Source organism: Hippopotamus amphibius, chromosome X (assembly GCF_030028045.1).
Source record: "Hippopotamus amphibius kiboko isolate mHipAmp2 chromosome X, mHipAmp2.hap2, whole genome shotgun sequence".
Classification (NCBI taxonomy): Eukaryota; Metazoa; Chordata; class Mammalia; order Artiodactyla; family Hippopotamidae; genus Hippopotamus; species Hippopotamus amphibius.
The window spans coordinates 39,593,939-39,609,416 of NC_080203.1; the positions used below are offsets into that span (position 1 = coordinate 39,593,939).

The 15,478-nt window shown below is 42.1% G+C and overlaps 1 protein-coding gene across 2 annotated transcripts in view; it reads left to right on the plus strand.

The window, feature by feature from the left end:
* The first annotated feature begins 413 nt into the window (after nucleotides 1-413).
* AMMECR1 (AMMECR nuclear protein 1) overlaps nucleotides 414-15,478 on the plus strand; it is a 106,477-nt gene continuing 91,412 nt past the window's right edge. For both annotated transcript variants that reach the window (XR_009050261.1, XM_057717930.1), the window contains exon 1: nucleotides 414-911. Coding sequence is in view for 1 of the 2 variants with exons in the window: in XM_057717930.1 (XP_057573913.1) it covers nucleotides 439-911 (473 nt within the window). In the remaining variant the exon portion in view is untranslated. The remainder of the gene's footprint in view (nucleotides 912-15,478) is intronic.

Consider the following 15,478-nt stretch of genomic DNA (forward strand, 5'->3'; position numbering starts at 1 on the left):
TTCTTCTTTCTCCCCCCTCCCCTCCCATTAGTTTCCCTTTCCCTCCTCCGTCCCCGGGCATGCCCACCTCCTCCCTTTGCTCCCACTCTCCGCTTTCTTCTTCTCCTTTCCTTCTCCTTCCTTCCTACTGGGCTTCCCGTCTTTCATCCTCCGAGGGCCGCGGAGCGGGAGGCTGAGGCTCGGCTCCGAGGAGAAGGCGCGAGGCCCGCGGGACAGACGCGAGGTGCCGAGCCGCGAAAGCGCGGGGCGCGCGCCGGGGCGGGGGCGCGCGCGGGCCGGCCGCGTGGCCCGGCTGCCGGGCCGGGTGGCGGCGCGCGCACGCGTGGCCCGCCAGCCCCTGGCGCGCCCCCGGCGGCCGGGGCCGCAGCGTGCTCGCCCCCGCCGCCAGCTCGCCTCACTTATGGGTCGGAAGCGCTGCGTGGGGGAGAGTGTTCCAAGATGGCGGCGGGTTGCTGCGGGGTGAAGAAGCAGAAACTGTCCAGTTCGCCCCCCTCTGGCTCCGGTGGCGGTGGTGGCGCCTCCTCCTCCTCCCACTGCAGCGGAGAGAGCCAGTGCCGAGCCGGGGAGCTGGGACTAGGAGGCGCCGGTACGCGGCTCAACGGGCTAGGAGGTCTAGCCGGAGGAGGTAGCGGCAGCGGCTGTACCCTCTCTCCCCCCCAGGGCTGCGGCGGCGGCGGCGGGGGGATCTCCCTGTCGCCCCCTCCGAGCTGCGGAGTGGGGACCCTACTTTCTACCCCGGCCGCCGCCACCTCTCCCTCGCCCTCCTTGTCGTCCGTCGCCTCGTCCTCATCGCCCGGCTCCCGGAAGATGGTGGTGTCAGCGGAGATGTGCTGCTTTTGCTTCGATGTGCTCTACTGTCACCTGTACGGATACCAGCAGCCCCGGACCCCCCGGTTCACCAACGAGCCCTAGTGAGTACCGTGCTCTCCGCCGCCCTCTCCCTTGCGCTCGGGATGGGGCTCAGAGTTGAGGCAAAGTACGAGTCAGCTTCCCCGCCGGCCGCTGCCCCTGCCCCTCTCGCTGCCCGGGGTCCCCGGAGCCACTCGCCCTGAGGAAGGGCACCCCGCGCTTTCTGCCCTCTGAGGCGAACGCCCCACACTTGGAGCGGAGTGCTGCTGCGAGAGACGGCTCGCAGGCTCCCAGAGGTGTTCGCTTTCTCTTTGAGAGAACTTCCAGGAGTTTTGACCCTCTCCTTCTCTCTTTCGCCGCCCCGCGTCCCCATCGCCCCGGTTTGGGAGCTCGGGATCCTTCACGATGTTGACCTCTCCTGGCTTGGGTTTCCTTGACCCCCTGTGAAAGCCCCGCCGGTATTCCCGCCCCGCGTACCTTGCACATGGAGAGTTACTGTCCCATTGCAGCGTGAAAAATAGCAACTATCCAACTTCTGTTCTGCTAGTGATGGAACTTAGCTCCGGAGCCTGTGAGGTTACCCATCTTTTTCCTTCGGGTTTCCTTGTGTCCTGGGGAGGGAGGAGGTTTTTTCAAAACACATTTTCCCTTAGTACCTATTTTTATCCGAACGTACCCATTAAAATGTGTTTCTAGTGAAGCGCACCGCCGGCTCTCTCACATTTAAAGAGTGAAACCTTTTTTTTTTTTTCTTCTTTTTCTTCGTTCTACCGTCTGGGTAATAGCTCATTCAAAAAGAGAGCCGTCCCCATAGAGCCACTGTCAGTTTGTACATTACGCGTGCATTCGCTCTTTTGTCGATTTCACTTTTAAGAAACCCATGTTAGGCTTGACGATTGAAGAAATAGTTGAACAGTAAATGTGTAGGACTTTTTATGGTTTCCTTCGGTTTTGTACTTTTAGTTATTTTACCCTTCAAGTGTGTGGTTGAAATTGTTTAAAATAGTACTGTTACAGCTAAAAGCCAGGTTAATTCTAACCCCTGTCTGTTTGGATGTGTGGGAGATGGGGCATATGTTGTTTTTTTAATATGTAAACTGAGTGCAAACTGACTTTTTGAGCTAAATACTAGACAGAATGTAAAGCCCAAGGAAGGGAAGAATGACAAAGAGGGTGATTGTTTTTATTATGAGTACTTAGCATCAACAGGAAAAAAAAAGAGAAAAATTTCAGTGAAACTTATACTGAAAAGCATCAACCCTTTTTCTAGCTAAGACAAGTGCCCCTTGTCCCCATATCATAAATACCTGAATTGATGTTCTTTTTAAACTGCCTCTTTTCATTTTTCGAGATTAGGGGATTAGACTGGGATTGGGTACATATAAACACTTCTGCCTAGACTAAAAATATTCAATTAATATGTAAAGTGGAAATTGCAATAAAGTGTCCTGGAAATTGTAATTTGTTTTGTTTGTTTTCTTTGGCTTTGATACTTGAAATTTTTATTTCATTTTGTATTTTTGCCACTCTTCTGTGGTCTGTGCATTTTCTTTCAGACTTGGTTCCTCTTTGGGCATTGGTTCATAAGAAATGCATGAAAGAGCATAGAGACTGACACTTTGTCAAATAAATATCTTGATAAATTTCATAGTTTTAATTTTAGATGCTTAAATTCTAAACCCACATCTGTACTTAGCCAATTTGATTTTTGGTTAAGAAGTAGAATTCATTTTGAAAAAGACTGCCATGTTAAAAAAAATCTATGCAATATTTATTAGGTTGAGTCACTTATTTGTGACTTTTCTGCCTTCTCTTGGATGTCTATGGTGTATTAAAGGCAGTCTGGGGATGATACATAGGTTGGCTCAGCAAAGTCATGGGACTGCAAAAATCCACTCCTGTTTAGTTATATGAGTTTGGCAAAGGCTGTTTTACTATTCACGCTCCATTGCTCCAAAGCATATGCGAACACACTTTCAGGAGGTGCTATTTTCACACATTTTAAAGTGAGTTTGGGTTAACTGAATGACTGTAACAAGAATTTAAAAAGGAAAGTGAACTTGACCAGCTCATACAGAAAATGCTTTTGAAAATGTCATTTAACAGTGGCTACTTTGCACACGTATTAAGGTATTGTTTCTCCTCTAATACCCCACCCAGTGGATTTCTTTTTCATGGAATTAAACAGAAAAATAAGACGCCCTTTTGATCACTGTGGATATGTTGAAACGATGGTGGAAGAATAACAACTATTATCATTTAGCAGGCCTTGGCTGTGTCATGTATTCTACCAAACAACAAACTTAGAAGAGACACTGAACGTGACCAAGGGGAGAATGAAAGTTCACTTAAGTGGAAAGAGGACTGCATCTTATTTTCATTTATCTTAAAGTCATTTTTGAGGTGGACTGTGGGAAAATTCAGGAGAATTTCTTAAAAGCAGTGTTTGATTATGGGAGTGAAATAACTGTAATCACTTGCTGGTGCCTTAGTAGCCAGCACCCATTTTCTTTCTGTTTTACATATTTAATAGCATTGCGTACTTATTAGTGTGGCTTGGTGCTGGGGGCCATAAGACAGAAATAGACACATTGCTTTTTTTTCTTTCCTCAGAGTTATGAGTATCTTGGTGTCGTAAGCAGTGCTGTTTCAGGTCCTGTCTCTGTCCACCAGAAGACGTGCTTTCAACAGTGGCACCTTCTCCTGTAGGAAAGCACCGCGTTTTCATCCCTTCCCAGGACCTTGCTGTCAAAGTGTGTCTCACTGGTGAAATCTTAGAAGTTCTAGCTTCATCAGTGACCCTTCCACTCTGGAAGGTTATTAGAAATTTCCAGTGATCTGTCTGTTTCAGGTTTGGTGGGGAGGATGTCACTATAGGAAGAGGCAGTGTGAATACACATTCTTCACTGTTGCTGCTGTTTCTTGCAGTCCCTACCTCATTGTGAAGAAGTAGTAGTCGTTGGGACTTGGGAGGACAGTGGAAATCTGTTTAATGGAAGACAAGTAACATTTGTGTTCAAAGTGAGGCATGAATTATTGAATCCTTGGTCTCAGTTGTATAGCCACGTTTGCCCACAGAACTAAGGTTCGACATGATTTTTTTAAAAAATACACATGACTTTAGATGCATCTTATGATTCAAAGTGAGAACTCTTGGATTTACATTGAATAGATGGGAACACAGAGAGCCACGTTATAGGAACCCATTTGCTACCATAAAGGGATCCACTGTGCCAGGTGTTGAGCCAGTTAGACTCCAGAACCGTCGTTCTCAACCTTGGCTGCTCATTCAAATCACTGAAGAAAATCACTGAAGAATTATTAAACATATGGATGCCAGGGTCCAAACCCCAGAGATTCTGATTTAATTGGTCTTGGATGGGGCCTGGGCATCAGGATTATTAAAAGCTGTCCAGGTGATTTTAAACATGCAGCTGAGGCAGAGAACCAGTGGTTGTATTCGACTAGGCCTTTCTGCTCAGATTCTGATTAATTTGGTCTGGGGTGGTTCCTGGGTACTCCGATTTTATGAGCACCCTGGGTGATTTTTGGTAAACAACCGGTTTGGGAAACACTTGCAGTGTGGTCTGCAGAAGACATCACCTGGGAACTTGTTTGAAATGTAGGCTCACGGGCCCCACCTCAGACCTGCTGAATTTGGATCTGCATTTTAACAAGCTCCCCAGGTGATTCTTAATGCACATTAAAGTTTGGGGAGGAGTGGTTCGCGAACTTTAGAGTACATCATAAGCTCCTGTAGTGCTTGTTAAAACACAAATTGCTGGGCCCCATTCCCAGAGTTTCTGATTGAGTCGGTCTGGGGTGGGGCTGTGAATTTGCATCTCTAACAAGCTCCCTGGTGATGCTGCCGCTACAGTTCCCAGGACCACACGTTGAGACCCACAAGGGGTTAGAGAGTGGTGAAGACCTGAAGAAGGTGGTTGAGCAACTGTAAGGGAATGGCAGTTTTCACTGTCAGTTTCCAATATAAAACTTCCTGCTTCCATGTCAATATATTTTATCGTGGTCTTTCTAACTTAGCACCAGGGAGATTGAATGCTGCCAAGATCATAAGAGTCTGGGGTTCTAGGGGTGGTTTCAGTCCGAGGTGGGGTTGGTGGGGAGGAAACCCCCAGCTGGAAACCTGTGGTACGATTTTAGGTCTTTTTTCAGAAATCGTTAAATGTGAGGAGCACATTTTAGGAACTAAAAAGCAGCTCAGATGTATCTTTGAGTTGTATTGATTTTAGTAAGTAAAGCCCCCTTCTATTCTCATAAAAATGCTTTGATGATTAGCTCACTAAATAACATGTTGTGATAAGATTTTGAAAGCTTTTACTTACACTTACGCTTGCTGGATTGCATTTTAAGAATTTCCCTCATTAACAAAGAAATATAAAAGGACCCCGCTAAGGCACCGGGATTGTTCAGTCCTATATCTTTAATGCCATGTTGCATGTCACATCCCATGAACTTTTTATTTTAATCTTCTTACCACCTTTGAAGTTAATGCAGTGCTACATTTTGTATGGACCATAGCACATAAAATATACTTTACTATTAAACATCAGTAAGTGTGGTTTTTCCATTGCAGTGACCAAAATGTATTTTTAAAAAATCCACTCCTGGACATGCAGATTTTGAGAGACTCTGATCAGGTGTTTGGACAATTACCTTTTTCTTGTCACAGTAGTCAAATTACTGTTTTTCGGCATGCTTGCGAGGAATTGGGTTCCTCTAGGGAGGTGAGAGGTGGGCACTTTGTTTCACCAGAACAGTAACAGTCCTATCGCATATTAGTAAGAAAGATGATTCGATAATGCAGCTTGGGTCAAAGTGATATTAAGTCAGCATTTTAAACACAAACTATTGTATTTCTAGTATGTCTTTTTTTGAATGAAGGCTGACCAGAATAGCCGGAAGGTGTATGTGTTTCTCGCAGATGATGCTACTTAGCCATCATACGTTTCCTTATCCATGCTAGTGTAATGGTCATAATGTATGGTTCTTCTTTTCAAAAAAAAATTATGTGAAAAATTGTTGAGCAGTTTGGAAGGTATTATATGGGTTGTTTTTCAACAATGTTGATTTCCATCGGAAGGCAATCTGGTGTCCTGTCTTACTGATAGAAAAGAAAGCAGGCATGCCCCCAGTTGTCATTTATGCTGTAAAAACCGTCAGTGACCGAGATGGTAGGATGTAGAAATATAAATTACAAAATTATTTTTATATCTGTGCATAAAGGTGTATGTAGGGCAAGGTATATTTAGTTACAAAGGAAAACTCGATGCTTATTTTACCTTCTCCCCCATATGGCCAAAGGGAGTGATAATCTAGCTCATAATTTTTCTTGCTTATGAATTGTGTTTGTGATGCGTTCAGGTCCCAGTTAGTGGGTAGCAACCAGGCAGGAATCTGCTGGGATCTCTCAGTCCAGTGGGAAGAAAGACCACTGCTGAGAAAAACGCTCTGTTAGCCCATGCGTAAGTTGCTTTTTTCTAAGTATGTGTTTCTCAGAAACATACTAACATTCACATTGTTGTCTTTAAAAGACTGTACACTTTTTGAAATTGTATTTGTGTTAAAACACTATACCCTATTACTGCAATTTATTATAATTTTGATGTCGGTTGTGCTTCCCATTAACAGACCATCTTTTGGAGAATGTATATGTGTGAAACACTAAAACTTGTGCAATGAGATTAGTCAGAGTACCCCATTTCAATAGGCATTTTTCTGTTCTCTCCATGTCACACATGCTTGCCTGTTTTAAAGCAGCACAATGACCAGGGCTTTTACATTTAAATTTTCTTAAATAGTCTTTTTTTCTCCCCAACTTGTGTAATAATGTCTCTTTTTGATACCGTTCTGAATCAATTAAGCTAAGTGAGTGAGGACCAGCAGTAAAACCCAGGGGCTGCCAAGAATGGACCTTCAGTGTGTAAGCTGTCTTTCCACAATCAGTAATTGGGCAGTCACTCACAGGACACTGGAGACAGTGTGGGAAGCCAGTGGTTGTGTAGGTGGGAAGAGTAGATTCCCAACAGTACACTTATTTAGAGCTGAGCTTCTGTAGTTAGTGTTGCTAAGAGCAAACTGAGCCACATGCTTATGTAGTAGAAAGAAAAGCGCCCAAAGGAAAAAGTGTAGTGTAATAATGTAGCTGGTTGGGTGGGGCATATTTTATGTTTGGTCCAACTATAAGTGGCATCTTTTCTATCAAGTGTGGGTGTATTTTCTACAGCTCTTAATGTATCATACTTTGAAACTTTCTCAACCTTAAAAATGTTAGTGTTGAGTAGCTGAGTGGAAATTGTATGTCACTGGGGGAAAAAAACATTTTTCTTTCTTTTTAGCATATACATTATGCTGAGTTCCATGGTTGGAAACTAGAGAAATGGAAGAAATAGTTCTATCCTCACAGAGCTCACAGTCTTCTTCAAGATATGATACAGATTATCAGAGTTACTTAAAATGCTTACAGAGGCATATATATATATATATATATATATATATATATGATTATAGGTGAATTAGATAACATGAAAAATATTGTACATAAGCATTGTAATGACATGGGATAAAGGAGTGGTCAGGAAGAAGGCTCTGGGGAGAGGACAACTTTTGAGCCAAGTTTTTAAATGGCAGAAGTACAGAGGTTATTGGTAAGAGTCTGTATGACCAGTAGATCTGGAAGTCTTACTTGGTTGTTCTCAAACCAGTTGCTGTCACCGCCACACCCCTTACCATAGCACTTGGGGATTCCCAGCAGCTGTCTTCAGTCAGCAACTTGCACACTCAGCGTTTGCCATACCACTCCCCTTGCTCTGGTCCCTAAGATTATAAAACTTCAAGGAAGTGGAAAGTAGCCTTTTGTCTTGGGAACCCTCTGGGAATGCTGGATAAGAAATATTGGATCTGATTGTAGTTTCTCATATTAGGAAGGGAACAGAATTTGCAGACGATTCCTCTAGAATGGAGGATGAATTTGAAGAAGAGTCTCAAGGCAGGGGAGACCAGTGAGGCTTAAGGTGATGAGGGCAGGAGGAAAACTGGCATTGCAAAAGTAGGGAATGCGCCCCAGGGACAGAGTTTATGAATAAAGGAATGTTGAAAAATCGAGAAGTGGAAGAAGTTGTCAGTGTGTGTAGGGACTCACTCTGGGGCCAGGTTTTGTGTAGGAAGGGAAGGATTGCAGCTCACCTGTTTTTTGGTTTCCATCATTGCCTCTTCTTTTCTTGGCTCTGTGCCTAGCTATTCTTGTGCTCAGGAAAAGTTTGTTCAACAGCTCTGTTGGAATGGATATGAAATTTGATCCCAAGTGTAAGAACCCCTCCCCCCCACCTTTCACCTATTCCCAACCGTATCTAATTTGAGAGAAAGGAGGAGAAGACATGTTGGTTTGATCGAATTTGGATCACATATAACGATGGCTGAGATAGCTTTTGCATGAGGGCCTGATATTAGGTGATTGCATGTAAGTAAAGAGGCATTGCAGAAAAAAAAAATCTACCAAATTCCCATTGTTGGGGTAAGTGAAGCTTTGAACATAATTCAGAGTTTATAAGTCTGAGGAACCAGGAGGATGGTGGTGCCACTAAAAAACGAGGTGGGGGAGAGGATGGGAAGAAACAAATAGTTGGTCAGGTGAAATCAGATTTCTTAATATGTATATTTCAGGTGTTGGCAGTTACCAAATGCCATTTCTTTTTTAATTAACAAAACCACAGAGCAGTAAAGAGCTATTGTGATGATTTGGTTGGTCTCTTGAGATCTCTCCAGCCTCCCTGTCTCCCCGGCTGTGACTTTGAACTGCCGAAATGGATAGAGATCAGTGATAGTTTTCAGCTTTGTCTTCCTAGTTGGATTTCCCTGACAGAATGTTGGGTTTCCCTAATGCAGGTTTATACATTTTCTCAGTCTTCCAGCTTATCAATTTGAAAGCAGTCAGTGACTCTTATATTTCCTCATATGTATATCACAGCACAGTTTTCAACAAAACAGAGCCTCATGGAGGACCATCTCAGAAACTTGTATGGGGTTGGCCAAAGAGTTCGTTTAGGTTTTTCCGTAAGATCTTACAGAAGAACTTGAACGAACTTTTTGGCCAACCAATAGTTTCAGGCCTTGGATTAAAGGAAATTTGTCAAGGACTGAAAGTGCTGTCTGGTAGTAGATTCTAGGACCTACGTCCTCAAGCTTTAGAAAGTAAAGAGTCAAGCTGGATCTGTTTTGCAGCTTTGCTCGGCAATGAAAAAGAGCTATTAATGGACAGAATCAGCCATGTTGCTTTGTGATCTTTGTGAGCGTGAGTGGACAGGCAATCGTGAAAAGTTCTGCTTGAGTCCAGGCCTACTAATATTAGTTTTTAAAATAAGGTCTGTGATAGTCTTGATGATTCTTGCCTTTCCCCTATCTGTTTCATTTTACAGATAATCCACAGTGTGACCCAAAGCCACTTGCAATGCTGGGAGAGCACAGTTGACTGTATTATGCAATACCCTGCCAGAAGATGCTGACCAGCTCTCTAGTAATGGAAAGTAGTGAGACTGACTTAACTGCCTACATAGCTCGCCTTGCCATTCCATATACTTTCTACAAGCATATGATGCACAATTCTAGTAACATAGCTTATAGTGAGATCTTGGATTGCTGCAAGGTGGTGACACCAGATTCTCTGCTTTGCTTCAGGCACTGGTGGGTCTTTCAGTCATTCTCATAGTTATGGAATCTAAGAAAACTCCGTTTTGGTGCTGTCAGCCTAAAGGCCACAGCACTGTGTCTGCTTCAAAGAAATGCTTATGTGCTAGTCACATTGGTGTGCCTCTTCTCTGTGACATTAGTATTGCTCATGTAGCCTAAAAACCACATGGTTAAGTATAGGTGGTTTGGGGTGCAAATAAGTTACATCACTGGTAAAACTGGGATCTCAGTACAAACCTCATTGTAGTAAGACAAATACCCTCTGTATCCTGATTTTGAACCACAGTGAAATAAGTGTTTAGATGATGGGTGCTTTCTTCACTTTTTTTTTTTTTTAAAGATGATAAGTGGAAGACAGCGTTGGTGATTTATTCACTAAAGAAGAATCTCATGAAGTCTTCTGGCCTTTTTTCCATGTTAGAGTATTGCATTCGATGCATTTCATGAAGTTCCCCGGATTAAAACAAACAGAAACTCCCACGCTTCTTATGCGTTAGAAACAAAAAACTTGCCAGTAGCTTGGCCAGCTACTTGACTTTGTGGCATAGCTCTTTGATGGTAGAAGTAGGGGCAGTCAGTGGTTAAAAATTTTTGTTCACTTCCTGGATCCATCTACCCCACACCCTTGTCAATTTAAACCCCCCCCCCAAGAACAAATGGAAATGATACTGCTTCTATTTCTCTGACACTAATGAGGTGATATGTGGTTTGTAGTGTATTTTACTCCACAAAGTCCTCTAACCATTGTCCTGTTTGGCAAGTTGTTTTGCAGAAATCCACCCTTCTCCACTGAACGCATGGCTCTGTGGAGAAAGAGAGTCACACGGGGCTGGAAACAGGAGTAGGGGGCACATGGGAATCAGGGAAGGAGAAAAATGAGATTGTTGTTCAGTGACCTGATGCCTGGATTCAGGGCAGATAGATACCAAGTGCGGAATCTGGAGCGGGACTGCTGCAAGAGGCGTATTTTACATGATACAAACCTAGGTGTCCCTCCTTTAGGACCAAGGGTCGTGGCACTCTGGTTAAAAAGAAATGATTCCTATCAGCAACAGATGCACAGCAGGAAGTTTAATAACATAAGAGGACTTGCGTATGGGTCCCCCGAGTGCTCGCTAGAGACCACGTTGAGAGCCATTCACATCATGTCCCCAGAGGCCTCTGGGTAAATTTGGGAGCCGTGGGGCAGGTAGCTGAAGTACAGCCCAGATGGATGAATATAGCCACCCTCTGGTCATTATCCTTTTTTTTTTCTTGATTTGTCTGTGAACATAGTTATAAATCCTCAGGTATTCAGATATGTCTTATTTTTAGGCCTGTGCTTTTACGTATTAATAACCTCTCCTTAGATGTATGAAGTTTCTTTTATATAGCTTGCTCATAGTTACTCTCCATCACAAAGATTATGGAACAGATATGATGAAAGGAGAGAGCCAGCTGTAATTTCTGATTGCAGAATGCAGTCACAGGAAGGCATCCTACTGCGTGTGCTCTGCTCTTCTGTACCTTATCTCCAGTGTCTCTTAGCGGGACCCACTATGGTCAATTTAATTTGCAAATTACATTCTCAGAAATAACTGGAGTATCAGCTATTTTTGGTTAATGAATTTCTCTTCAGCCATATAGATGTGTACTGATTTTAGCAAGTTTACTTTTATTGTGCTAGAAAACACATAACATGCGAGCGACCCTGTTAACATGTCTTGAAGTGTACCGTAGTGTTAGTGAACTATAAGCATGGTATTTAGCTTACTTTTTAAAGGTACGTAATAGTGGCTCTATGTCAAGCAACTAAGTTTTCATAGGAATGTTGGGAATCTTTTAAAAATTAATCTTACCAATCCATATTAGAGATCCACGAAGCCTGTTTACAGGAGAGCCTAATTTAGGCTTTGAGGTATTTATTTTTGCAAACTTACTGAAAATTATGACTAAACTAGATTAAAGGCATGAGAGGCAGAAACAACTATTTTTAAAAAACATTTCAAACTAATAGCATTTCAGTTAGTATTTGACCTGGCATTTGTCATTTGTTTTGTTAGTATACTTAACACCAACTACCTGTATTTGAACAGAGTTTGATTTTCTAGCTTTCCTTTTAGGTTGTTATCCTCTGTTCTTTAGGGCTTTCTAACGAATTTGCTAATAATAATATAAGCAAACATAAATAATACGTTTATTATTTAAAACATAAAATAATAATATAATAAAACATCTTTGACAGGTAGGAGCTTGGCCCTTGTTCACCTGCTTTTTTTTTATAAATTTATTTATTTATCTTATTTATTTATTGGCTGCGTTGGGTCTTCGTTGCTGCACACGGGCTTTCTGTAGTTGCTGTGAGCGGGGGCTACTCTTCATTGTGGTGTGCAGGCTCCTCATTGTAGTGGCTTCTCTCGTTGTGGAGCACGGGCCTTAGGCACGTGGGCTTCAATAGTTGTGGTTCACGGGCTCAATAGTTGTGGCTCACGGGCTCTAGAGCACAGGCTCAATAGTTGTGGTGCATGGGCTTCGTTGCTCTGTGGCATGTGGGATCTTCCCAGAGCAGGGCTCGAACCCATGTCCCCTGCATTGGCAAGCGGATTCTTAACCACTGCACCACCTAGGAAGTCCTGTTCACCCACTTTTAAAGGTGGAAGGAGGGACCAAGGTATTAAAGGAGAACATTAGTTTTGACAGTTAATCCTGATATTTCTGAGAAAATGTGTTTTCTAGAGAGATGGAAAATTGGAAGACACCTTGCCTCATGAGATATAAGTAAGGCCTTTCAGTCCATATGTGTGCATAGAAACTAGTTCAGCACTTCTTGAAATTGCTTCTTATAGTGTACACACTTGTTTCTAGTGGAAAGCTCAATCTAAATGTGGTAGTGGCATCTGTGAAATAATAGATATGGTCAAGTCATGGGTCTTGAAAGTTGTTTATTTGCCCTGTTGTCTACACAACCAGTAAGAGGTTCTTTATCATTAGCAGAGGTGCAGACATTTTTAAATAACATCACTGAATTATAATGCCTTAATTTGGATTTTGGAGCCGTTTCTAACTTCTTCCAATTAGAGATGTCTTTGCACTTCTAAAGGAGAAAATAGAATTTCCACCATGATTATCCCTTTGCTTATAGACATTTAAAAGTGAATATTTGTTCAAGCTTCAGCATTTATTTGCCAGCATTATATTAAGGCAGTGTGTTTTACATAAAAACCTCTCTCTTATTCTCAGCTAGTACTGCTCTTCGTATTATGGTTAATTCTGATATTTCAGTTCAACAAGTGATATAACTGTTGTGGGCAGGACACTGTGGTAGGCTCCTTTCTGGGTGCGGATGAGTGATCTATAAAACAGGCATAAGCCATGCTTCCTGTCTTTTTAGCTTGCAGTCATATTGAGGAGACAAGATTCAGGAAACAAATAATGAGGTCACATATGACTTAATGGCCAAGTGATGGAGACAATGAGGTCTGCAGGAGTTTGGGCAAAGACTAATGTGGGTTGGGGTTATATAGGAGGGCTTCATGGACAAAGTAGGATTCGGGCTGGGTAGGCCTTTTTCATAGAGAGATCAAGCATCCTAGACAGGGAAACAATTTAAAGATACAGAGGTCAGAATGAGCATTAGGCAGTAGTCAATGGGTACCACAAAGGTAGATGAAAGTGCGGGAGATCTTAGCAAGAAAGGGGATCCATCACGAGACTGTTGCTATAATTCAGGCATTGCGAAATGAGGGTCGGCCAGTTGACAGTGTTAAACTATTAATGGCTTGTGAATTACCTCTTTCTTGGTAAAGTTTCCCTTTTGTCCAGTTAATTATACCTCAGCAGTTTCTTGAACGTCATGAACGTCATGAAGCCTGGACAAGAGACTGGGAAATAACACAAGTAGGAGTCTGCTGTGTAGACAGAGTACTTTCATTCATTGATAGACATTCAGCATAAGTCAGATTAACGTTGGTTTCATCACCCTTTGCCCAAGTGCCTTCTATGCTTGGTGTTCTTTTTTTCCTTCTAAACTGCAGTATCTCAAACATTAAGCTGGGAAGATTGAATAGCTACAAAGATTATGTAATTGAAAAAATAAACTACCCTAATTATTATAGAGTTAAATGGCTTTAAGCCACTTTTCTCCTCCCTAAATTAATGAAGAAATTTTACTTGGATGTTGCAAATGTAACCCACATAAGGTAGGTACTGGGAATTATAATAGTTATAGGAAGATTGTGTACTAATTATTGAGTGATGTCATTTACTAAATTAGCTTTAGATTAGTCTAGTGGGTATTTTCCTTATGGTTCTTAACATACCCCATTCAAGAATGCTACAACTCTTAAGACACAAGCTATAGAAGCAAAATCTTTAAAGGTTTTATACTGTTATTTAGAAACAAAATTCTGAAATAGTTTCCTGAATTACAATAGAACAGCATATTTTTATTTTGTTAAAGAATTGCCCTTTGAAGACAAAAGAGCAAAATTCTCAGTCTTTTATTGATAATTTGTCTTTATTTATATTAAGAGAGAAGTTTAGAACCCCCAAATTCTTCTTCAGTGATCACTGTAAAATTTTATCTTATTTTAGTAACTCACTTCTTTTATTCGCTAGAATATGTTTCAGACTATAAGGAAATTATTTCGCAACTCTGAGACCGACCTCTGACAGGTTCTAGCCACATAAGCATGAACGTTGTGCCAGCGTACTCAGGAAGTAAAAACACAACACTAGCACAATGCTCACGAACAGTGTTCTCTATGTAGTCAGTTTATGTTTACAAGTAAATGAGCTCTCCTTGATGTCATAGCCTTGAATTATGAATAATCTGTAACTTGAATTATCTATCACTACAGTGAGGTGAAGGTATACCAGATGTTAAAAGAAAATAGTGGTAGTGAAATGTTTTTGAATCAACATTTTTGAAGAAGAGATGGATTTTGGCCTATGTAGGTGATCACAGACCCCTGCCACACAATATGGTAGGAGGCCAAATGGAATCCCAGGGTTCTTAGGACAGACCACACAAAGGTCCCTGATCACTCTCAGTATGATTAAAATCTTTATTAACAAAGGTGCGTGCCCGTGCCAGGGGAAGGAGAGGTAATTTTGTTTATACAGGGTTGAACCACTTAGATGCCAATTTCATTTTTCACAGGCTTCAAACAATAGGCATGTTAAATAGGCAGTGGCCTCCATAGTGTAGAGCACAATCAAGGAAAAAAAATCAGTGGTTTTCCATTTTGGCTGTGGCAAGAAAACAAGCAGATCCCGTTCTGAGGTGAAAAAATGGGTGTGGGTCCAAAGGGTCCTGGTTCCTGTCTCCAATGGGCTGTTCTTAGAACCTTTGCTGTGTTTATTTCAGTTCAACCTAGAGAAATTCAGGTTAGTTTTTACAGAAGAGGAGCATTTTAGTCTTGAAGCTTTCTTTCACTTTCATGAAGAGTTATAATTATTTGCCATCCCATAATAACCATTCATTTACCCTTTATTAACTTAAATAACTTGCACCAGCCCAGCAGGGCCACTAGTGCCTTCCTGCTCTCAGAATTGTTGTAACATTTATTTGAATGCTTTTGGCTCTCAATCTCTCCCACCCCAAAATTGAAACACAACTCCAGGAACATCCTTTTCTTAACCTTCCTCAACATAATTTTTCTGTGGAGCTTCATCATTTTTGAAAGCAGTAGTCTTGAATATCTGAAGGCGTGGTAGCAACTGCATCATATATAGAATTTTGACCATTTATATCCTAGCAGTGGTTAAATCTGTAACCACTTTGTATTATCTAGAAAGCTACTTACTGGTCCTGCTAGTTGTCCAACTTGGGGAGGTGGTGGAGTGACAGTGGTAGAGAAGTGAATTTGTGACTTCCAAGTTTTTTCAAACAGTGGATTCGAATATCTAAAGGAGTACATAAACACTGTTTAACTGGACCGATTTT